Source organism: Amblyomma americanum, chromosome 5 (assembly GCF_052857255.1).
Source record: "Amblyomma americanum isolate KBUSLIRL-KWMA chromosome 5, ASM5285725v1, whole genome shotgun sequence".
NCBI lineage: Eukaryota > Metazoa > Arthropoda > Arachnida > Ixodida > Ixodidae > Amblyomma > Amblyomma americanum.
Genome location: NC_135501.1, coordinates 134,394,547 through 134,419,352, shown reverse-complemented (window position 1 = coordinate 134,419,352; position 24,806 = coordinate 134,394,547). Strand labels below are relative to the sequence as shown.

Here is a 24,806-nt window from a genome sequence, read left to right as displayed (position 1 = left end):
ACACATGTGGGTCCCACAAGGCGCTCTAGAGGTTGAGGGAAAGCTCATTACGACGGACTTGGCGAAAAAATCTATATGTAAAATAAACACTCATTGGACAGGACTGTAACGGTACTGAACGATCAGAATAACTGTATCGTGTTCAACTTCCTAAGCGATAAAGAGCTTATCGGTATTCTCTGCTCATTTTAGAATTCATGATTCCTTTTGGTTGCACATTTAAGACAACTACTCTATTTTTTTTTTAGTGATAGAGCTCTTTGAGGACCTGCTTTGAGGTTCTATGCGCCATCACCGAATCTGAAGACGAAAAAAACATTATCTATAAACGAACCCCTTGAGATATCTTGCAATCTATCTTCACACGAAAGAGATGTTATCATAAAACAGAGCTAGCATATAGGCATCATACTGGCCATCCTTGCTACCTGTGATCTGCGCGTGAACTCCACGATGCCTAGTGCAGTCGCAGACATGGCCAGCTTAACTAAGCTTGTCTGCTCACGTTATTTTCTCACTCATCGTTTTGTGATTCTCCGCCAAGTTTTATATTTTTATTTATGCCTTGGAATCTCCTCTTTTTTCTAAGGGATCATTCATTGTTTGTTACTTGCACCACATCTTTCACTAAAATTGTCTTTCTTCGGCTTTCAGATAGGTTACGCAAAACCTAATCTGGCCTTTAATCTGCGCTTCTTGGTTTTTGAGTGAAAATAATACAAGAATAATACTTTTGATTGCACTCTTTATTATCACAGCTCACTTCAAACCATTTCCCACCACCTTTAGTGTGAGGTCTATAGTCACGGTTTAGTACTGTGCTCGTCTGTCATTCACTCAAAATTTCGCTGATATTGCTGAACTTCTATGCATAAACCTAAGATGTCGACTATACGGGAAGAAATCTATTTTTATCTCTTTGCTAACATTCTCATGGCCTGAGACAACAGCAGCTGCCCGCGCAGGCAGATAGTACTCCGTTACAGTCTCCATGATCACACTTTGTCTAATAAAAAACGCTTTAGTAAGAATATTCAGAAGAAAAGTCAAAAAGCTTTTTCATTTCATTTGCATTTGAGCCCGTTGTGGCACTTTACGCTTTCAGGCTTTCAATTTTGCTATGTTATTGTTGGCATAAAAACCAGAGAAAAGTAACAAGGAATAGAAAATTTATAAGAGCTGTTCGTGTTAAGTTGTATTTTTTAGCTCTTTATGGCCTAGCACTCTAAATCGTGCTTGCAATCACGCAGTGAATAACTTATCGTCAGATTACTGAAAAACGCCCATACTTACTTCAATGGTTTTATAAATGCATGAGTGGCAGTCTATGACCAATGTGTAGTCCGCATAAAAGTTTCTAACATTGCATATTGTTTTCATACACGTCCACTCTGCAGGCAAGTACTGATGGCGCCATAGCCGAGTCGTCTTACGCTACATCGCATGTAAGGATGGTTTCTGAAACAGAACTATGGCTACCGCCATGCGTTTTTGTTTTTCTTTCAGATAAAAAATGAAGTCCTTAGTTTTTATTGTTTTGCCATTTGGTGGCAAAACAAGGTAAATAAATCGCGATCCAGAATTTCTGATAGCGGTTCACGGAAAAATTACCATAATCCAATGGTTGTTTGTTTCTATGAAAGAGGCGGGTACAGAAAGACAACTGCTTATTCGCACATTTCGGCCAAAGAATGCAAAATGCAGCACACGCCTGATTCTTAAGTGCACGCAGTGAAACGAAACAGAAGGTTTGTAACTGCCATGACGGAGAAACACAGCATAAACAGTTACCAAACATGTGACATCGCAAGGAACATGAATAAAACCCTAAATATAACAAAACAAAACACGCTCACAAGACATGCACGAGAAAGTCGCCAACACAAAAAATGGTTCTGCCATGGCATGCATTGCCCAACATTAAAGCAGATGAATGTTCAGCAGTGAATAGAAATATCTGGAATATCGATGATTAAAAGGATAGACTAAGTCTTATATCAGAAAGAACGCTGCTTTGACAAGATAAGTTTTGGAGATCTTCATTCAATCCATGAGATGCGAAGATTATTATGTATTAGCGCATCACCCTTTCATGGCGGGATGTAAAACCATATTCGAAAATTGTGTTGCAAGTATACAAGAGCAGCGGACGAAATTTTGACAATGTTTTCAAAAGGAAAGATTACAAAGACCTTTCTTATGTGATTTGCGGTAATGATAAAAAAAATGAAAGGTAATAATTCTTGCCCAGTACATTCGAGTTTTCACACAGACCACTCGAGCAGATAACATTGCTTCAGTTCAAGCAAACTTGGCTTCTTTTATATCAGAGCAGAAGCCACATGACTCATTTTTACTCCTGCAGAAGTTGTCATAAAAGAGCACACCTTGCACCTGGAATTCATAGCGTTCGACGTATTTGTGGCACAAGGATAGAGCGCGTGGAAGTATGTCAGCACCGCTGTAAGGATCTTGTGCCGCAGGTGGTCTAGGAGAAGGAAAGCTGAACGATCTGGGCAAGCAGGCGAGACTAACGGTAGTAGGATATACCTTAAAAAAAAAACGAAAACAAAACGGGAGTTGGTAACACTGGGTCACGTTCCGTGGCGTCCTGTGTTCTCTGCTAGTCAGTAAGAACAGTAAACGGAATCAGCTTTCTGATGCTGGGCTGTGCTAAGTAAGCCAGAGGCATCAATATTCTTGAGCTTGTAATTTCGTGTGGTGGTCAGTTTCTTCTTTAGGTTACAAGAAAAGATTTAATAATGCAGTACTTTTTTGCCATGGAGGAATTCTGTGCGGCGTTCCTGAATCTAGGGGAAGCTCACTGCAAACTTAAGCTGTACCCGACTATAGTGCTGTCTAGATCCTCGCTCCGCTTGTGACGTCACTATACCTGCTCGGTTCACTTGGCGACTGAGGTACGAAGTTTTTCACTAATTTAACCGTAGTCGGAATGCTTGCAATCGCATTTGAAATAAGTACTTTGATGTACGGCAACTGATGTACGGCATACTACAACTTTGTCCGTAAAGTTCCGAGACTAAGTGTGTTAAAAAAATTGCCTTTAACATTCAAATAATTTGGGCAGCAACCCTTCGAAATAGCCTCCCTTGTAGTCTATACACAGCTCCCCACGCTTATTGAGGTGTTGGAAACAGTTGTAAAAAGCTTATTTTGGCAGAGCTGTCAGCTCCTTTGTCGTGGCGTCTTGAATGGCCGCAACGATCCCCATCCAGCGACCTTTTAGGGCTCTCTTCACAAGAGGAAACAGGAAAAAATCGCATGGGTAGAGGTGAGGCTTGAATGGCGGATGGGGAACTAGACTAATGCGAGAAATTTTCGAGAAACTTGGCGAGAAATTTTATCACGCTGGGAGTAGTGTGCCGCCTTGCGTTATCGTGGAGAAGGCTCCATTTTCCAGATGCCCATAAGTCAGAGAGATGGTGTCGCAGTGCATCACGCATGTGTTGGAGCACGCGGCTATAAAACTCCCGATTCAGCGTCTGCTTTTGTGGGACGAACTCGTGATGTATGACACCTCTGGCAACGAAAAACACTATCACCATCGTCTTTGTTTTGGTCTTCTGTCGCCACACCTTTCTCGACGCTAGAGAGCTTGTGGACCGCCATTCGGGGCTCTGCCTCTTTGTTTGAGAATCGTATTGCAAACATCATGTTTCGTCTTCAGCAATGATGCTGTCGAAGAATGCAGCATCCTTCTCTGCTTCCGAGAGCAAATCAGCGCTCACTAATGTCCGCGTGTCCTTCTGGTCCTGTGTGCGAGAGTTCGGCACAAGTCTGGCATTCAGCTCTAGTTTTCCGAAGTTCTCATGAAACATTTGATGGCATGTTGTTCTACTAATACCGAGAGAAACTGATAGCATGCGTACTGGGATGGTGCGGCCTTGCTCTACGACTTCTCTCACCCGAGCCACGTTGTTTTCATTCCGTGAGGTTGAAGGGCGCCGCTGCCTTGTGTCGTCTTCCACCGACGTTCTCCCCGAAACGAATCTATTGTGCCACTCGAGAACTCGCGCCCGCGATAACGTCTCGTTGCCGTAAGCGTCACGTAGGAGCTTATATGTCTGTGCGGCTGTCTTGACAAGCTTGCTACAGAATTTTCTGCTTATACGCTGTTCGAGGTGGACGTCCATCTCTCCACATTCACTCACAGTAGGATGCGCAAACGACTAATCAAAACGTATTTTCTACATGTAGTGCCATCTTGCGGCTGCCACAGCAAGTAACATAAACAGCTCAGGTTAGCCCAAAAAGACGGCGGAGCACATATGCACCAACGTTTGTTTTGGGGAATCATTTCTAGAGAAGAAAAAAATCCGTCTCGAAACTTAACGGACAAAGGTTGTAGCTTTCAAAATTAAAAAAAAATTAGACAATTTTTAGAACATTCAATTCACTGCGAAAGCACATGCGTGGTTTTTTTCAAGGACTCTTTTACTGATTTGAGGTACATGAATGACTGAACTGAAACACACGCAAGATTACTTATTAATTTTTTTTAGCCGACACGCAAAAGACGTCTTAACTGTGGTCAGAACCTGCAGATTTATGGCACGTAGAAGATGATGGTGAGCGGGCAATGCACCGGAGAGGAGCGCTGGCTGTAGGCAGGGCTGCGCAGAAGCCCACTGTGACGAGCGCTCGCGGCAGGGAGATATACGCAAGAGAAGATTTTGCTACGCTCTGAACGTTCGGATTAAAGCTTTCTATCTCATGTACTGACGCGTACCCTTCGGTATCCTCTAAAACTTAGGTGCCAGTTTCTCACCAAAAAACTTTCTCGCAAAACAAAAAATTGACGGATTATGGAGAGTATAAACCTAGTATAAAATGAACCAATGAATAATATAACTGAATTATATCATGGGCAAACTCTAATTTCAATTCTTCGAGAGCGGCTCAAGGTTGTAACAGTTTGAAACAGCATTTTACAGCTAAGTTTTACACCTCAACCATCCAAGGAAATTTTCGTGGTGTTGTCGTCGCCAGCAAAAAACGCCAGGCTAAACAAAAAGCACAAAACAAGCATCAAAGCCACACAATGAATAAGGCGCGAATGAACAATGGGAACACCGTCAACGCGTTCCGGTATTCATTAGGTTTGCAGCTGCTTCGAAAGGTTTTGACGTCATTCGAAGCACTCGTGTGAAGTGCAAACCCCATAATGTATGATAACGGCGCCTGCAAGCAATGCGAAGCACGTTCCTTAGATTCCTGAAGATTACGGTTGCGTTTTCGTGTCGTTGTCCTAAGCAAAAAGCAGCAAGCTTAATGTTGAATGCAAACAGCATATCTCCTTTGAAATCAGGCATACAGCATACAGCTGAAGTACAACTTGTCTCTGGTTTCACTGCTTGTGGAGCCATGCCTGTGAATTTTTAAGTGACGCCTCAATGGGCAATTGGGTGTCGTTATACAGCTTCGCTGCCCAACCACGTTCACAGGGTGGATTGGAGCCACAATTTTTTCAGCACACAGTCATCCAGAGCTGCGTACTGTAAAACGTATATTTTTTTCATACTTTAAAAAGAACGCTGATGCAAGAAACAATTGTTCCTTGCCCAGTCAAAACTAGAGCAGAAAAGTTTCAGTCGCTGCACCAAAATTTCTTAACTGTTTGTGATCGGAAACTTGCAGTAAGAGGATTTTTGTACTAACAACAGCGCTACAGATACACTAAAGCAGGACCTAAAATACAAGAAAACAAAACAAAAATTTCTTGTTGCAACTGAACTACACCTTTTGTCGTATTTTTGACACGCTTTTATCGTTCCCTTTTGTCAAGATCGTGTTGCGTGCTGTCCTTCGATTTCTCGTACCTGTAAAAACCACAAAAACAGCCTCTCGAACTCACACTGTATCTTTCATGGCGCTGCCCGCCACCGGCGTAAGCCACGTAGCAGGCGTCACCAGGCACCACCCTGCCGGGAATTTCGTCTCCGTTGTGCTCCACGCGTCCAACGTAGGTGGTGCGGCCGTCCTCTTCGCCACCGGGCACAGCGTCTTGGTGGATGCCGTTGCCACTGAATGGAAGCCACAAAAGTGACAGCCGTAGATCCATGACCATTCTACGGGCCTGAAAGTATGCATTTCAAACGAAAATGTCAAATTGCACGAGCAGCATCTGGAAGGTTTTGGAGACTGCGATAAACATGTTCAGTCGTCACACTAGCTTCCTTTTTATGGCCGACCTAATGCGCATCCGCATTTGTTCATGAAAAATGCCTTCATTATAATTTATGGAATTCTGAGCAAACCAAGAAATCGCAGCCTTTATTGTACGCCATACGCATGTTGATGGCTGCGTCATCACGCAAGCCCTCGGAACACGGACAATCCGTGTATGCCGCTCCAACCGTGCGTTTACATGCCGTTTAGCAATAGGCTCTAATTTTGATTGCTTACTTCATTAGGATTATAAACTTTTCGAAAATCTACTTTCTCACTTGCGATCAGTGACGTCAAGGAACCAACTGCACCATAGATGCTGGCTCAAAAACCTAGAAAACTACTCAGCAACGCATTCTTGGGACCTATCTTTGTTTTTGCTCATGAGCAGCGGCCACGGTGGGTCCTAGCCATACAATAGATTAAAAAAATTAGGTGTTTTGTGCATTTGCCTTCTTCTGTTGCTTTGTCACTGTCCACATCAAATGCTCGGTTTCATGCCATAAATGCGGTTACCTCGTTTATGGTCCACCAAGCGGAAAATACGTAACAGAGTTTGGAAATATGACATGCCGATCGCCTGTCGGCGACAGCGCGTTTAAAAAAAAACAAATGTGCGAAAAGGGAGTCGAGAACCAGGATGCACAGCCACGTTCGCAGTGGTTGACTCTGTCTTGATGCAATTGCCGCTAAAGATAATGCACCACACAAGACTGCGTACACGCGCACCTCGCTAATCTTCATTGTACTTTAAAGTCGCCAAAACCACACACACACACACACACACACACACACGAGAGAACAGAACGGGACAGAGCGCCACTCACAAATGGTTTAACTTGCAGAAACTCCATACATGCATATATATATATATATATATATATATATATATATATATATATATATATATATATATATATATATATATATATATATATATATATATATATATATATATATATATATATATATATACAGTCAGCGAGCGCCTACAATGATCAGTTACCAAATAGCCCAACAAGAACTGCTCTATCGCTTATCTTGTAGCTGCTTCAACCTTAAATTGTCCATAAATGCACCCTGACTATTTGAAATCATGATTGGACTCTCAAGGCGCGTTTATACTCCGACTTCCTGGCGCGCGGGCGAGCGCCGGCGGTGGTCAGTCACGTCAGGTTGGCGACAACACGCCAGGCGCGAATTCGGCCCTCCTACAGTCCGGCCGCTCCGACGCGGCTCAGCGGCTGCGCCAGGAGTAGCGCATGCGCAGGCTGCGCAGAACGTTCGATGCGCTATCTCTCGTACGTTTGTGAAGCAGCGCCACCCCGAGGAGCACGCGGAACCGGTATGGCCGGGCCGGCGGCGGCTCGCGCACTCGGCACGAAATAGAGACATGCTCCAAGTCGCCGGCAGCGCGGTCAGAATGCGCCGAAGTCGCCGAACGCGTCGGCGGTCAACCGCAGTTGGAGTATAGAGGGTCTCGCTTTGACCGACGTGACGTCGACGTGCCGCGCGCGTTACGCCGGAGTATAAACGCGCCTTCACCGCCGCTTTATGGATGCTTATGACCGGCAAGGCTTGCCGCGTTATTGATTGCACTTGAATGTATTAGCTCTCTACGCCTCCCACAGAATATTAGACCGCTTGTGAGCATTTTGTATTATGACAGCGTGGTGCTTCAAGAAGTATGAACATTTGAGCCACGGCATTTGTAGCTACAGCACACTCCCATACTGCTCCACAAGTGTTTAAGACGCTGCGGTGGCTGTGTGGTTATGGCGCTCGCCTGTTGACCCGAAGGCCGCGGATTTTTGATGTAGCCGAAATTGTAGATGCCCATGTACTGTGCGATGTCAGTGCACTGTAAATAACCCTAAGTGGTCGAAATTATCGCAGCCCTTCACTACGGCGTCCCTCATAGCCGGGATTGTTTTTTGAGGTTAGGCCCCCTAAACCATTATCTAACAAGTGTTATACGCTATTTTACAAAGTTTACTCTGTTATATTTTGTTGCTTCTAAGCAGTGTTCCTCAACTCCACTCATTTCTGGTAAGTTTGTTCAGTAGATGGGAGACTGGAATGGCGGGACACATATACTGCCTACGCATCACGTATTGCTTACCAAGACACCCTAAGGCACAGAAAGTCAGTGTGAACGCCGTGTCAACGTAAGCAATAACAGCATTCCCTGAAGAGTTGGGCATTATTTTCTGGAACACACCTTTGCCCGTATTATGTCACTCGCTTGTCCCATGTACCGCGCACACCTGCACCACTCTTTTAACGAATGGTCACTAAAAATATGGGAATTTAAGGATGAGGAGAGCACGTCGGCAAATGGAAGACAGTTTTTGGTCTGAGTCCATTGTGACTGTTTTATCAGGCTGATGATGTTACCAGCCAGCGACAAATTGATGCTCTATCGGGAAGTAGTTCCATAATTTAATCCTCTTGTTCTTTTTAGTTAGCAAGCGTTACCGACATGACAAGTATGAGACGGACTGAGATAATCATTACGGTCTTTCAACGCCCCTTCAAATGATGAAGTTGGGCACGTGAAAGCTAACGTTTTTTTTTTCATTTTAGGTTAGCAACAAATACATAATAAGTATTGAAGCACAAATATCATCAATCAATTTCGCATGCACTCCTTTCCAGAAGTCAATTGCAGCACTATGGATGCTGCGCTGATCTCAGCCAATAACAACGGCGCGCGCTGTATAAATATGTTCCTCCTAAACCATATTTTCATGATTCGAGGCTCCATGGCTGAAGAAAAAAAAACAGGTTCTATTTGCTGCGCGCAGGAAGCAACTGAATTGTCGGACAGCACGTTTGAGAATAAAGGCGCGCCATTTCGCTGCAGGTGCACGCAGTGCTGTGTTCTTGCAGATTTTCTCTGCTAATTTACCTGTGGCCGAAAGTGTCGAGTTACCCTTCAGGAAATTCCAGGAATACTATTCCAATTACTCCAATAACTTTTTGAAAATATTTGAAATAAATGCAAACATCTGAGCGCATATTTCTTGCAATCGTGAAGCCCTGACTGGAAGACAAAGTTGTAGCTTCTACACTGCGGCAGAAAACTTGTGATTGGCTGTGTAGCTACTTTATTTTTTTAAACACTCCTGCCACTTCCTGGTTGTTCTGCGTTGCCTTCTTTATGCAGGCGGGTGGCTTGGTGTACTTTAGCTTCTGAAACTTGATCATGCACACACCTGGGTATAATAAGCGTATCAAGTGCTGCGATTACCTCTGGAATGCTGTTGTGCGGCTCAGAGTTCCGGTAATCGGTCTGTGGTTATTAAAGATGATATATTGAGGATGCTAGCCAATTCTTTTACAACCATTAGGTACACTTGTGTCTCGCTCTTTGTTTTCATTTTCTATTTGCGTGTTTATTGCTATTTTATCTTTGTTTTGTATCACCTTTGTGTTCCTTTCGTGTATTTGTCTCATACCGCGTCCGTTGTATCGTTTTTCTGTTTTAATATTTCTGTATATCCCTTTCGTTCGATATGGCCGCTCCGGTAATGCTCTGCGGGGCCTGAGCGGCACAAAGAAATAAATAATTCTTCCGATATGTGTTTAGTGTTCTCTCAAAATCCACTTGTCGAAAAACTGAAGAAAACAACAGAATGGTCAGCTAACACCCTTGACAATGTGCTATCTGCTCGTCCAAATCTTTTTTTTCAAACACTGACTATCTACGCAGTTTGAGTGTGCGCTCTTTTCTATCATTAGCGCATAAGTAATAAAGACAGCCAGTTCGAACACCAAACTAACCAGGAGGAGATTAAATTTAATTTTGACGTGTTTACAATAATAATACAATTACAATACTATTATTGATCATTAACTCGGTACTAAGCTTACAATATGTAGTAACGTGCATGGAAGTTAATGTCGGCATGTGATTGATACATCTGTTTTTTTAACTAACATTGTGCCATCTTTGGTTTAAAGCTGGTGTGCTGCTTGGGGATACAGGCCTATTGTCATTGAGTTGATTTAATCAAGAATAATTTCTCTAGAAAAGGGACTTTAGGGATGAAAAACAAACACCATATTGCGGGCGCACAACTTGGCCTTGCTTTCACTGGCAGTGGAAAATGCAGCGATCAGCCGCCTGCGTTTAGAAATGTGCCCACTATGGGACCTTTAGCACCCCTACCAGTTGCATGCAAGGCAAATTCCCAGCTAGGTTTACACTTGAAGAAAAATCACATACCGTAAGAGGGATATACTTACTAACCTGGCTGTCGTAGAATGCGGTGTACCACTTCAGTATTAAAATACCCTGTTGTGAAGGGGTACTGTTCATTGCGCGACATTAAAGTCAGCCTACCTCTTTCCTTTTCATCACGATGACTAGGCTTGCATGCATATAGCACATTTATCGTCAAGACGCAACACACTTTGTGTTTGATTTCACATGACTACATGTCATGTTGTGTAGTGGAGTGTTATGGATTATTGTTCAGCAATAAGGCTACATGAAAGTGTCCCGTAGCACCATATGAGCTCACGATTTTCAGTATAATCCTTCTCTGAACATGTTCCCCTGTGGTGCCTGAACGCACGTAGAGCAAGTTGTCAATAAAGACAAAGCGTTCTGTTGTTTTTTTTTCAAAAGACTCCCCTTTATTGTGATCCGGGGCAGGCCTACGTAGGGTATCCAGGCTTTTTTCGTGATACCTCTGTATGACTCTACCCCATGCTTCCAGATCTGTCCCTGCATCAGCATCTCTTTGCTTACAGGCTACAAAGGAAGCATGTTTGTGCACATAAATATTTTCTCGATAAATATAATATTTTGGAAAGGTCGACGGGGCAAACATTATGTTAAAATTAAGTACCCAGGTATACAATCAAACAAAGTCACCAACATTTAAACGATATCTTGAATATCCTGATAATATGATGACCGTAACAGAGAGCTGCTTGGTAGTACAGAAATCCTAACTGCGGCAGGAGGCCTTCTATTTAATTAAAAGAAAGATACGGTAAAATACTTGTGCACCCTCAAGCGTGCACCTCTCATTAAAACAATATCAAAATGTAAACATGAATTAGGTGGCTCTCATAGGTTTTTACGGAAAGTTCAAGTAGAAAAAAAGAATCGCTTGATGCGCAGAAAGGCCACAAAGCATAATGATCCCTGGAGAAAAAAAGTGTGCCTTTTTGCACTATACTTTGTAGACTGCCTGTATTGCGTGCAAATGCTTAAGCCAGAAATGCGCGCGTGTGCAGAAATCCAGAAGAAACGAGAATTGACAACCTTGCATGTCATAGCATCACTGATATCTGCGCATTAAGCAATTGAGCTTAGAACAATTAATGTGCAGTATTTTCATTTTCATTAACAATTTTCACTCAAAATCGCAATGTGAGTTGCTATAAATGTCACATATAATGAATTATTATGAAAAAAATTCAATAAGAATGTAAACAATGAATACAAATTACAGTGTAATCAAAATGCACAGAAAACGTTGCATGCAATTAAAACACAGATTAATGCATAACAGAAAAGTTATGATAAAATGATACTAAATTTCAGCTTCTTTTCTTGCCAGTTATCCATGGCTATGCCAACGTTATTCTTTCTCTCCAGATCCTCAAGCGAGGGTTAGGAGTTCCACTAATTAAGATGAAGTAAGGCAAAAGCTGTCGCGCAATTTTCGGTGCATGTCCTCACCCTTTGTATTCGCTTCATTCTTCCGAGTTCTTGCGCACCTGATGGCTGAAAAGGAAAGTCATATTTAGAAGCAGGATTGCACTTTTCTACATGAATATCAGGGCTTTGTAAAGCAAGGTCTGGATTTTAAATTCTACAATCGGATTGAACAGAATTGCAGAATTCAGACAATATTATGGCCAGATGCTCTGCAGAATAAAAAAACCAGGCGACACAGAGACATTATTTGAGTCATGAATATAATTTCATTTTATGCAAAAGAAAGAAGCAGAAACCAATACATGCGCACACAGCAAGACACATTGTTCTGAAAGGACTGTGTCCACCATAGTCAACCAGCAGATACGGATTTCATACCGTGCAATTGCTCACTTCATAGTGATGGTGGAATGATTGACACTGCGAACTGTTGTCCCCACAAGCGTGCGTGGCACATATTCCAAAATGTACTTTTTGCAAGATGAGCTGCTAATGCAGCCAAACTCCTCTTATTTTGTTCAGTTCTACAGATCAAAGAAAAAAATTTAAAAGCTAGCTATAGCCGCATAAATACCGGCTGATTCGACTTCCTTTGGATTTTTAAAGTATATTATTCTAGCTTTTCTGTGGAGGCCCATAACATGTTTACAATATAAAAGTAAATTATATTCCATACTGTTTGGCTAGGTATACTGCAGGAATATGTACTACCTAAACATATCAATCAAATATATCTATCTTCTCGTCAAGGACGTTTTTCAGCATACAGACGTTCTCTTTCAGTACGAACACCTCTTGCAGTCAAAATATGGAACCCATTGCACCAGAGCAATTTTCAGACCGTTCGGACAGGGAAGCACATGCAAAATTCAAAGTGCTAGCAAAATTTCAAAGTTAACCAAGCATTCAATGAGAGTAGACAACACGCTACCACCCTTGTGCAAATTTACCTAGAGAAGTGGAACCTCCATGAGTCACTTGTGATTTTGAATACTGGAAATACAGAGATACTGAAGCTGGACTTTCATGAAAAATAATACCTTGTCTCTAGTTAATCTACTCGTATTTTGTCATCGCAACCAGTGGTTAGGTAACAAAATGAGACTACTCTCCATCTATGAAGAAGAGAAGAAGAAGAAGAGAATTTTAATGAAAGAAAGGCGGAGAGGTCGGCCGGTGGTAACAGGGCCCTGGCCTGCTACTCCACACAGGGGAAAGGGAAGAGGAGGAAAAGGAAAGTGTGAATGAAGGCTGATGATGGCATAATACAATGAGTTTTCACGGGTGATGTCTATGCACACGCACACACACACACACACAACACTGGCTGGCGCTCGCATCGCGGTTACTGGACACACATAAAACTCAAAACTGGTGTCTGCAACACAACACCGACACATGTCTTTAACCATGTAGGTTGTGCACAGGCGGTCACAAACGAGTATCCAGGCCTGTTTCACACAAAAAGTTGAGCAGGGCTTTTGTCACACGCCACCAATCAGAACGTCTCGTCCTTGCGCCCAGAAGAGTTTCCTCAGAGAGAGGGCGAGAGTCCAGGTTTTTCACGGTCGCCTCCAATGTTGTTCTTTCAGAAGTATACTTCGGGCACGCGCAAAGAAGGTGTCCAATAGTCTCTGGTGTGTTGCACTGTGCGCAATTTGGGTTACTTTCGATGCCGATCTTGTGAAGATAGTGTTTGGTGTAGGCAACGCCAAGCCGTAGCCGGTGGAGTAAAGTCCCATGACGTCGCACCACCACAGATGGGAAATGTAATCGTGAGCCAGCGTCAAGCTTACACACGCGGTCCTGTTGATGACTCGGATCATGCCAGTGCGACTGCATTGCCGCCTGCATTAAATGCGCCAACAAGGCTCCAATGTCTGATCTTGAAAAGGCTATCTCAATGAAAGCACCATCACTATGTGCCATCCGAGCCTCGGCGTCAGCACGCTCGTTTCCCGCTATGCCGCAATGGCTCGGTATCCATTGAAACTTTATGATATGGCCGCGGTGGAAAGCCTCGGCTAACAAAAGCACAATCTGTTGAACCAGCTGCTCGCATGCTCTTGGTTTTAGATAAGTTTGTACGACCTGTAATGCCGATCTCGAGTCGCAGAATATAGTCCATTGCTGCGCTGGCTGGTGACCAATGAAGTCAATTGCAGCACTATGAATGCTGCGCTGATCTGATCTCAGCCAATAACAACGGTGCGCGCAGTGAAAATATTTTCCTCTTAAACCATCACTTTATGATTCGTGGCTCCATGACTAAAAATAACACAGGCAGGCTCCATTTGCTGCGAGTAGGAGACAGCTGACTCATCGGACAGCATGTTTGAGAATGAAGGCGCACCATTTCTCTGCAGGCGCACGCAGTGCTGTGTTCTAGCACATTTTCTCTGCTAATTGACCTGTGGCTTAAAGCTTGGAGTTACCTTTCAGACAATGCCAGGACTACGATTCTAATTACTACAAAAAATTTTTGAAAATATATGAAATAAATTCAAACATCTGAGGGCTTATTTATTGCAATCGTGAAGCCCTGACCCGAAGACATAGCTGTAGCTTCTCCAGTGCGGCAGAAAACGTGATTGGTTGTGTAGCTACTTTATTTTTTTTAATATTCCAACTACCTCCTGTTTGTTCTGCGTAGCCTTCTTTATGCAGGCGGGTGGCTTGGTGTACTTTAGCTTCTGAAACATGATCATGCACACGCCTGGGTATAATAAGCGTATCAAGTGCTGCGATTACCTCTGGAATGCTGTTGTGCGGCTTAGGTTTCTGTCAACCGGACAGCGCTTTTAAAGAAGATATATTCAGATAGCTAGCTGATTGTTTTAGATTCATTCGGTACACTTGCTTCTCACTCCTTGTTTTCATTTTCTATTGGCATAATTGGCATGTTTATTGCTATTTTAACTCCGTTTGTATCACCTTTGCGTTCCTTTCGTGTATTTGCCTTATACCGCGTTCGTTGTACCGTTATTCTGCTTTAATATTTCTGTGAACCTCTTTTCTTTGATATTCCCGCTTAGCCAAGGCTCTTCGAGGCCTGTGTGGTACAAAAAAAAACAAAGAATTGTTCCGATAGGTGTTCAATTTTCTCCACTTGTCGAAAAACTGAAGAAAACAACCTATTGGTTAGCAAAAACCCTTTACCATGTGCTATCTTCTCGTCCCAATATTTTTTTTTCAAACACTCACTATTTATCCATCTTGAGTGAGCTCTCCTTACTATCATCAAAACATAACTTATCAAGACAGCCAGATATAACACCAAACTATCCAGGAGTAGAGTAAACTTAATTTTTATGTATTTTATAACAAGCTAATCTGTCATGATTAGTTGAAACCTTAAGACGAGTGCAGTTTTGAAACTATAGGGTGATGTTCATGGATAAAGGTACTGAAGCGATGACTGCATATATATTGTACAGCCATAAAAATTTATGAGATCGTGTTTGAGGAAAAAAGGTTTCTGCAGCTCTGCCGCAGAATCCAGTGGCTTGGCATTGTTACCAGCAGATAGAGTATGCATGTCCGCTCATACCACGATACATTTAAAGCGACTCGATTGACTGACTGCGGGATCATATTTTTTTTTCTGTGTTGTCATGCGCCTTAAGTTTTTGATGGCGTTAGAGCCTATTGACAATCAGACATGCGTAATGTCGAGTACACATGGCTAAGTCGAACCCCTGCTCCTTTGGGCAGTGTGTCCGAGCCTTAGGGCTGAGGAAAGACGGAACTTGAAGTTTGATAAATCAAAATCAAGCGGGTTTAATGGCATTTTGGTGAAACTTATTTACACATTTATTAAAAGGCAAACAGTGAATAATTTAGAGTTCATGCGTTGAGCGACAGGGTGAGTGTCACGGATCTCCATGGAGAACACTCGGACCGAAAGAATGGACTAGGCGACAGGTGTATCCACACATGCGTACATTTAATACACCCTAGTGACCCACACATTAGCACACAAAACTAACAAACTAACACAAGGACTATATATACACACGGCCTGGGAACACTGCTACCAGCGGCTACTACTAGCATTCTACTGTTAGCGGTCGGCGTTCGTGCTCGCGGTTCGGTTCGGTGCGGCTGCGGCGTTGTATGGGTCCAGTAGCCGGCGTCGAGATGGCGTTCGACGTGCTTTTGCTGGCGTCGCTGGCGGCGTCGCTGGCTGCGTCGTACAAGCTCCCGGTCCAAGCGCCCGTGGAGGTGGTGCCGGTGTTGTTGGCGTTGGGGCACCACCCGGATGGGTGGCAACAGCGCTGGAGACACCCCTGGCCGTAGCAGGTGGCAGCGTCCTCAGTTAACTCCCCGGAACGGGCTCAGGAACGGCAGGAAGTCCACGATGCGAAGCCGTAGAAAGCGAGCTCACCGGAGCAGTAGCCGGCGTCGCTCTCTTCCAACCGATGCGTCCCTGACCCGCCGGAGCCTCCGCTTCTCTATTCCTCCCCCCCCCCCCCCCCCGTGCCTCGCTCTCCCTCGTCCTTTTATAGTCTTGGCGTTAGTCCACGTGAGCCTTGTCATCGTCTTCTCCTTCTCTTCTTCACCAATCATCTCCCTCCATCTCACCGAATGCTTCTTCTTCATCTCCTTTAGTCTTCGGCTTATCCACGTCGTCTTCTTCACTCATCTTTCCTTCATAATTTTATTTTAGACTCCCTATTATATGTGACAGCGAGCCTTGTCGCCAGTGCCCAGAGCGTCTTTTCTCACTCAGCGCGCTCCTTAATTCTCCTAAAGTTCCGCCCCTCAATCAGGCGGCGGCCAATCCAACGCGAGGCCCATTTCTGCAAGATGGGAAACGTTCGACAGCACGTAGCAAGCGGAGTCACCCGTGGGAATGGCTGAGGAGAAATTACAATTCCACTGCCATTTCCCACAGAGGTGCAAAGGTTGGGCAAGCGGCTCCCTGTCTCCGAAAAACACAGGTGATGCGTGCGGCGCCGCGGGCCTCAACTGCGGCGAGCTATGATGAGGCCGACTCCTGTTGGACAAGCCTAATTACTTGAAGGCACCGTTCCCCTACTTCCTGTCGTCTGTCCATCGTCGGTCGCTGCCCCAGGCATCCTTCTTGCTGCCAACCAGTCAAAGGGAAGGCCATTCCAAACCAGATAAGCGCGAGAAAAACTCTGCAGGCACTATTCAGCCAGGCATCCTTTTTTGTGGGTCATCGGATCGTCAAACGTCATGTCGCCAGCAGTGTCGTAACATATAATAAACGTATCAGGCCTTGTCTAACAGATAAGAAGCAAATGTACCGATCAGCGAAAAAATATGGTAAGCACCTTCTTAAAAACGCTGGCAAGGTAGTTACTAAGAAAACATTGAACAGCTCAAAGAAAAACAAGCAAAATTTATCAATCATCCCATACCGTCAATGTTAAGACAAGCAGCTAGAATTTAGGCCTGTTGTTGATTCTAAGAAAGACATCACAAACTAAGCGGCAATCCAGGGAGTGCGATTTTTTCAAGTCAACTCGTACCTGCTTTTACTATCTTTTTTTACTAGACGCCTTGGTAACCCACAAAGTTTCTCCGCCGCCTGCTCATGTGTGTGAGTACATTTCAATATTACGTATATTGAAAAACATTCACAGCGGTTACAAGTGACTAAATCCCTCAGGCTGTTTCAGCTCCTGATTGCAATTTGATTGCCACCAGAAAGCTCGCATCTGTTAGTCTTTATTAATCTTTATAGACTGTAAATTCATGAATAGTCACTTCACAGGTGCCCTGGCCAAAAAAAATGCAGGTTGGTTGATCCGCGATTTAAGGTAAAAGCAGTCCTCTAGAGTGTTGTTATATATCGCTAGCCAGCGTTATGTGTTAAATACCTCCATTCGCTCTTCCTAACTACCTGTATGACATTATTTCTTCTCCAAATCATCGCAAGGTTTGAGAAAAACATTCTGGGGTAACCCCCACATTTTTATTCACCTTTGTTCGCAAGCTGATGGCTTTGTAAGACGAAAAGCGCGGAAAAAAATGCACCGACGCAAGAAAGACGAAGAACCAGCAGACAAGGACGAGGTATTCGATGTGGTTCCTACTGTTTTGTTGAAAGAAAAGGCTAAGTACGCGATTGAGGCTTCTTTCAAGCTGTTTTTGAACACGCGAATTTCAAAGATAAAAGCCCAAGCAAAAAGGTCGTGCAGTAAGTTTGAGCTAACGAGACTCGCAAAACAAACTGAGAAAAGCAAGGCCAATAGCCTCAAACTATTTTTCTCCGTAAAAACGCACAAAGTTGACTTGCCCTAGCGCGCTCATGTCACAGAGCGGGGGACGTGGCAAAAGGAGAATGCCTCCTTTTTGCATGTGGGGCTGAACCTCCTAAATGTGGACGATCCCTTTTTGACAAGGAATTCTGAAAGTGTCATTCAGTTTTGACATAGCCAGAGTGGCACGTGCTACAAAGTTTTTTCTATTGACATAAAAGACCTGTTTTATTCGCTACCACACGAAGGACTACGGCAGTCTGTCGAGGAGTGCATTAAGTTTGGGGCTGTCAGATTTCAAGACTCAGCTGGTGTGAGTGTAGGCGGGTTTCTAGAAATGTTTTCTATGTATCTATTGTCCACGGCTCTAACATGGTGCGATGACGTCTGTATACAAAAAGAAGGAATTTGCATAGGGTCGGGCATCGCTCCTATTTTGAGTGATATATTTTTAGCGCAACTTGACAGGGCCTTGGCCGACTCCCTTGCAGACTCGAAAGTGTTATGAACCTTCCGGTACGTAGATGACTTTTTAGTAATTTTACATGTAAACGATGGCGGCTTTGAAGAGGAAGTAGCACGCATATTACCCATTTTTGAGGCTGGCCTAAAGCCGCTTGTTTTAACCCACGAGGTTCCCGATGGGTCGTCCCTTAGGTTCTTAGACCTCAGGCTTGTTTTTTCAGATTCGCATGCGTGCTGGGTATACGAGTCGCGAGGTAAGAAAGCGCTGCTGCCTTGCGCTTCGGCGCACACGAAGCTTGTAAAAAGAGGCATTGTGATGACCTGCTTCTCCAATGCCCTATAAAAGTCCTGCATCCATTTAGTTGGAGACAGCTTCTGGAGGCAGATTGATCGCCTCAGGGCGAGCGGCTATCCCTCCCAACTGCTTTGTGCTGTGGCTGAGGGCATCCTCAAAAAGCAAAAGGATGACAGTGGCAAAGTTGCAAAAGAAAAACCAGATAAATAGAGTGTCGTTGCCTTGCTGCGCATTCACAGTTTATCCCACAATCTCAAGAAGATTGCTCGGAGAATGTATATCAACGTGCTGCTTTCAGCACCTAATAAACTAACCTAATAAACCTAATAACCTAATAAACTAATAAACTAACAGGCTCTGTAGGCTGACGAACCCATCAGGAGGACAAGATTCAGGCTGCAGGATATGACATGCCAACAGGTATGTTGATTGTACTGAGGGCATAATTTATAAGATATCACTGACATGCGGCCGTTTTTAAGTCGGTCAGAATGGACGATGCGTGAACGAGCGTTTCCGGGAGCATGCCAACAATGTGAAACAAATGCGGGAAACTTTGGCAATTCACTGCCATGACTCTGAATATGAGGGTGGCGGCCATTGCGCTCCGGATTTCCCACAATCAGTAATTGTCGACCGGCATCCTTCGCAAATCTCGAGGGAGATACTGGAGGCGCTAGAGATTGATAGGACGGGCAGTGGCTGCGTAAGCACGCCATCAATCGGCCTTTCAAAAAAGGAGATGATGTATCTGAGCAGAAATCGAGTGACATGATTTTCTGTATGCTGCTATCATTGTTAGTTTCTGTCTTCCTCCTTTCCTGTGCCTATAAACCTTTCGATATTTCTAATAAACGTCAGTAGGAAGTAGCGCTTGTCCTTCGTCTTTCTTGCGTCCGAGCTTTTATCGCGCTTTTCGTCTTACAATGCATTACCAACTAGGCCGCACCCACACCTTACTGATGGCTTTCTTTTTGTATTTTTCAAAATGATTCCACACTTTATCACATTCAAATTTTGTATAAATTAAGTCGACTAAACTTTCATTGTTATATTCTTGATTGCGATAACTTCTAGAATCGCGTCAAGTTTGTGTTGGATGACGCCACTGATTTACTGCGAAAAAATTTCACTCTGGTCTGTAGCACAGCTGTGTCTCTTGGCCCTCTACGTTTTAATATTGATATCAATGATTTAAATTCTGCTTTTTCCTCTGACGCTTAAGATTTCGTAGACGACAGGGAGGTTTTTGCTGAAATAACGCATAGGAATTAGATAAGGTGTCTCCAAACTCATTTCAGTGCCATAATTCTATTTGCGGTCACTATTAGCGAATAAAGCCTTGCATTAGCAGGCAAAAATTCATCAGTTTTACTAGAAAAATCACCAGCTACCTATTTATGATTGAATAACTTTCTCTGAACTCTTTCCACTACATAAAATATTTCGGAGGTTTTAGTACTCAATCGACTTTCTATTTGGTTCTTGACGCTACCAAAAATTTAGATCTACGTTCCTAAATGTAGCAACAACTTGTAAAATTTCGTATAATAATATTCATCTGATCGAAACATGCACATCAGTCATGCGCGGCAGCAGTTTATAACCCTGGTCATGAGAAGCAATGCACACATTAGACGTAGCTGAAGGTAGCTCCAGATGGATCATCCAGAAACAGCAGAATTGGGAGTATTAACTATATAAAATACACTCTTTGCCTGGTATTGGTTGCATCCCGTCGCAAAATGTCTCGCCTCTGCTTCTGTCACAAGAAAATTGCGTATAAATCCCTTCAAAACGCACAAGTTCGACTTCCATAATTCAATTCGTTGGGAAGAAAAAACAATCGCGATCTAGAATCCCTTCATGGAGAAGAAACATTTTCCAGCAGCCATTTCTTCCAAGAACTGGGGAGGTGTTCCAGCATTAACAGCCACCACACTGTACCATCAAAAATTGAAGAGCAAATTCGGCAATAGTTTAGAACGATTAGCTTTAGATAGTCTACCTCGCTGTACTGCCACTTACTGCGTGCTCCAGGAATTAATTATTGTTGTGATTATTCTTGCTAGTAATCATTATGTTACTAGGAGTGAGAATTTCTAATCCTGCGGATATTTGTTCACAGTGCGTGGTGTTTTACTTGTCTGTTGTTATTATAAAACACTCCACTCTCTGCATTCATGCTGCTTTAGGGTAAGATAAATGAGGTGATCTGCTAATTGAAAACCATCATTATTATAAGAAATGTAATAAATGTATCACTCGTATTTCAACATCGTATTATTATTTTTATTATTGCATCGGATTTGCATTCTATGCAGTTTGATCGTTGAACAAATATTTAGGATATGTAATAACCATCGTTTCTAGATACTCGACTTTAGGAAAACTTTCCGATCAAGAATGTTGTGTTATTTCAAGTTTCCCAACAGCATATGGTATTCTTCTTACCTTTCGTGCAACCTGTAACAGGGTGGAAACGCAGAATGTTGCTCCGGAATGTGGAGGCTGCAGAACAAACAATGGCGCCTGGGCTTAATTGCAGATGCGGAGATCGTGTCGTCGGTACAGGGCGTTGAAGGCGCCGAACGAACTTGGATGGGCGGGACTGCTCCGAGGGGGCACGCTGTGCACTGCAGCGCTGACGCGAACACAACACTAGTCGCTCCAGATCGAACCGTTGTCAACCCCGACACCGCGTAAAGCGCGAGGTACGAAACTTTCGTGCCGGGATGCGCCAAACGTCGTCAAGCGCGCACTCGCTCTACGGAGTAACGATGGTGCCTAATGGTGCCTCAGCTTTGTCGATGACGTGCAAAACTTCCCTGACATCGGCAGTTGGCGCGCCACTCCTTTTGGTTTTGTGTCTTCGCATTTTTTGTCGCCGAAGATCCTTCCTCCGCCGCCACGCCTTCGGAAACGCCTCCCTATTTCAGGGCCTGGGAGCTGCCACCAGGAAGCAGCGCGAACGGGCCGACGCCGCTTACAATAAGCGCGCCCTGAACGAAGAAATGTAGGTTCCGTCATTTCGCCGGCTCTTCACCTTCAACAACAAGCTACTAATCGAACATTTTTTTTTTCTATTCGAAGGGGAAAACACGCTAGAGACAGGAAGAAACTATCATGTTTTCGTGAAATATATAATGAAATCATTTATTAGCAAGATTGTAAGCCACCTTGTTAGAACTTTATAGTCAGGGTGAAACATTCACGCACCGTTTGTGAATAAATTTTTTTAGCAGAACGTTGGTGCTGCTTCACATTACACAGGTGCCTCAGGCTAAGTTCACTGATGCTCCCTGCTTCGAACGTGTCGAAATTGTCGTTGAGTAGCAGCTAGAGTATGAGCTGGACAAAGCAGTATTGGATCAGGAAATTTTGTAAGGCTTGCCGCCTGATGCCTCCCAAGTATGCAATAAAAAAAAACTCTCGAAACATAGCCAGGTTCTTGTCATTTTTAAAGGAGCAGATTGAGCCTTCGCTTTTTTATGAAGCAACTTTTCGAAAGTGGCCTCATATTCTTAACTCCTCTCTTTTAGAAAACCAATCCGCTAGAATCTCGGGTTCCCATTGTAGTTTCGTTGCATGCTGTAGTGGCTTTCACCAGCATCGCTGAATTCACCATTGATCGGACGTCAGCTACAGTTTCAGAAGAGCTGAGAATGTCTTTTTATGTATTGGAGTTTAAAGCGCCTTGAACAGTTACACAGTTATATACTTCAGGAATATGCATTTTTGGCAAATATTTTAATGGGCGTAATTCATGATATAATTACTCTGCCTAAATATTATACCTGTGTCTACACGCTATTCCCAATAGTGCATATTTTGCCGGGCGCATCTCCTTCAGAAACCGTCAATATCACTTGTGGTTGAGGAACTGGAGAGTAGCCAGGAATCACTTTTTAGCTCCGGGCGCAATGCACACAAAGCGCCGTGTGACCTTTTGAATAAACCTTTAAAATGAAAACTAGAAATCTAGCTCCACCAGTTTACGAAAAAAACTCTGAGCACTTGGTCAATTTAAAATGAACGTGAGATCACTGCACTCTTTCAGTATCATTTTGGCCTTGTCTGAATATTGTGATGTTTTTTTTGCTTTTCAGTACAAAAAATCTAGAAGTTCTCATCTTTTTCACAGTATTCGTGCCTCTTTCACTGAAATTCGTTTCTACTGCTCACGAAGCCGTCAAGTTGGCTAAATAACTGCGGTGTTCGGTTGATCACCCAAGACTCCAGGTTTCTATCCTGGCCGCGGCGGTCGCACTTCGATGAAGGCGAACCGCTAGAGGCCCGTGTGCTGTGCTTACTGTGCGAAATTAGTGCACGTTAAAGAAGCCCCGGTAGTAGAAGTTATAGCCTTTCATTACGGTGTGCTCCATAGCCTGAGTCACTTTGGGAAGCTAATCCCACAAACTAAAACCTTGCGGTGAAAATTGCGGACTTACTTTCTATTGTATGAAATTTTCTAAGTAGGTGCTCGAGTTTTTAAAAAAATAATACTAACTGAATACAAAGGACAGAAAACAACTACGAAAAAATAATTTTTTGAACCAGCTTTATCAGCCAGATTCGAAACAAGTCTATAATGGAGTTTACTGACAGCAGGGAATTCTTGATGAAAGCTTTCAATAAATTCTCTCACAATTTATGTGTCGCGAAATACAAAGGCAAATACTTTTATTCGTTGAATTCTCTTTGATATCGTTATCAAACAATTGTTTCTTAGATTTTATAGATTGAGCTGTAAATTTTCTTGGATAAAACCTGCCTGTGCAGCTTCAGGTAGTCCAGGAAACCCCCACACGAGTGGTATAGAAAAATTTATAACCAGCAACACATACGTAGTCTTCTTGATTAGGACAATCATTTTCTCGATTTTGCACATTGACTTTAAGCGGGGAGTGGTAAATAATATGGCAGACTGCTCAAAATGTTCGAGGTCCTAATCTATTTTTTTTCGTGATTCTTCTCGGGCCTTCGTCTATTTCAGGACGAAAAACTAGAGTGAAATATACAGGTAGTAGTTTTTGAAGTCTAAATGAAAACAGAAAATAGCATGTCTGGCACCAAAAACAAATCGATGTGTAGCTGAATCTACAGCAGAAATTTGGAAAATGAGGTTTTTTGATGAAAGCGCTTTGATTATAATGAGGTAATCTCGCTTTCGGCGGCCCTGACGGAGAATCGGCATCATAATATCACACTGAAGAGGACAGGTTAGATCTACGACTAGTTGCACGCGTCATGGTATTGGACGAGTCCAGGCAAATTAGGGAAGAAAAGGTAAGTTTGATTTTCTTAGCATTGTCTTTCTCAGTGATTGCAATCACTCATCTCTTCAGAATTACTTTTCCAATGACTGCAGAAAGGTTCTACGAATGAATACCGAGACGCTCAGGACTGCAATAAAGTTCCCAAATTTTCTATGCAGACTTGTAATAGATTGAGAAAGCTATTTTTGTAACAAACGCTTTTATTTAAATATTTATGGTTCAAATTAAGCTTCAGTGCCACGAGTTATTAGAGTTTAGAAACAAAAACAGGTTTATTGCACTAAGAAAGGGTTTGTAAATATCGTGACATAAAAAATTTGACCATTTTGTTTCTAATTAACCTCCAGGATGACTTCAGGAGGGTGTTAATTGTACTTATTCGTCAACTGTAACGTATAGCTAAACACCATGAGCATATGTTAAATGAGCATAACAGGCTGCGTGTTTGCGCAGATTTTGTTTGCATCCCATGCAGAAATGACGGAAATGGTTTTATTGCCGCCTGCCCCTAATTAGTAGTCTTTATCATTAAACGAAATAGATAATCAAGATTGAATGCTATATTGGAGATACTTAAAACAGTTAGAAATAGCAGCCGAGAAAGACATTAGCTGTCTATAACTGGGGGCAGCAAAAAGAAAGGCTGCAGAAAAACCGTCGCCACTCTC

At 43.2% G+C, this 24,806-nt stretch overlaps 1 protein-coding gene across 1 annotated transcript in view; it reads right to left on the bottom strand.

Annotated features, from left to right (window-relative positions):
- The window catches only part of LOC144132700 (uncharacterized), a 73,202-nt gene that overhangs the window by 397 nt on the left and 47,999 nt on the right, over nt 1–24,806 (bottom strand). The window contains exons 4-5 of the mRNA XM_077665288.1: nt 11,891–11,935; nt 5,876–6,097 (exon numbers count right to left, since the gene is read on the bottom strand). Of these exons, the coding sequence (XP_077521414.1) occupies nt 5,876–6,097; nt 11,891–11,935 (267 nt within the window). The remainder of the gene's footprint in view (nt 1–5,875; nt 6,098–11,890; nt 11,936–24,806) is intronic.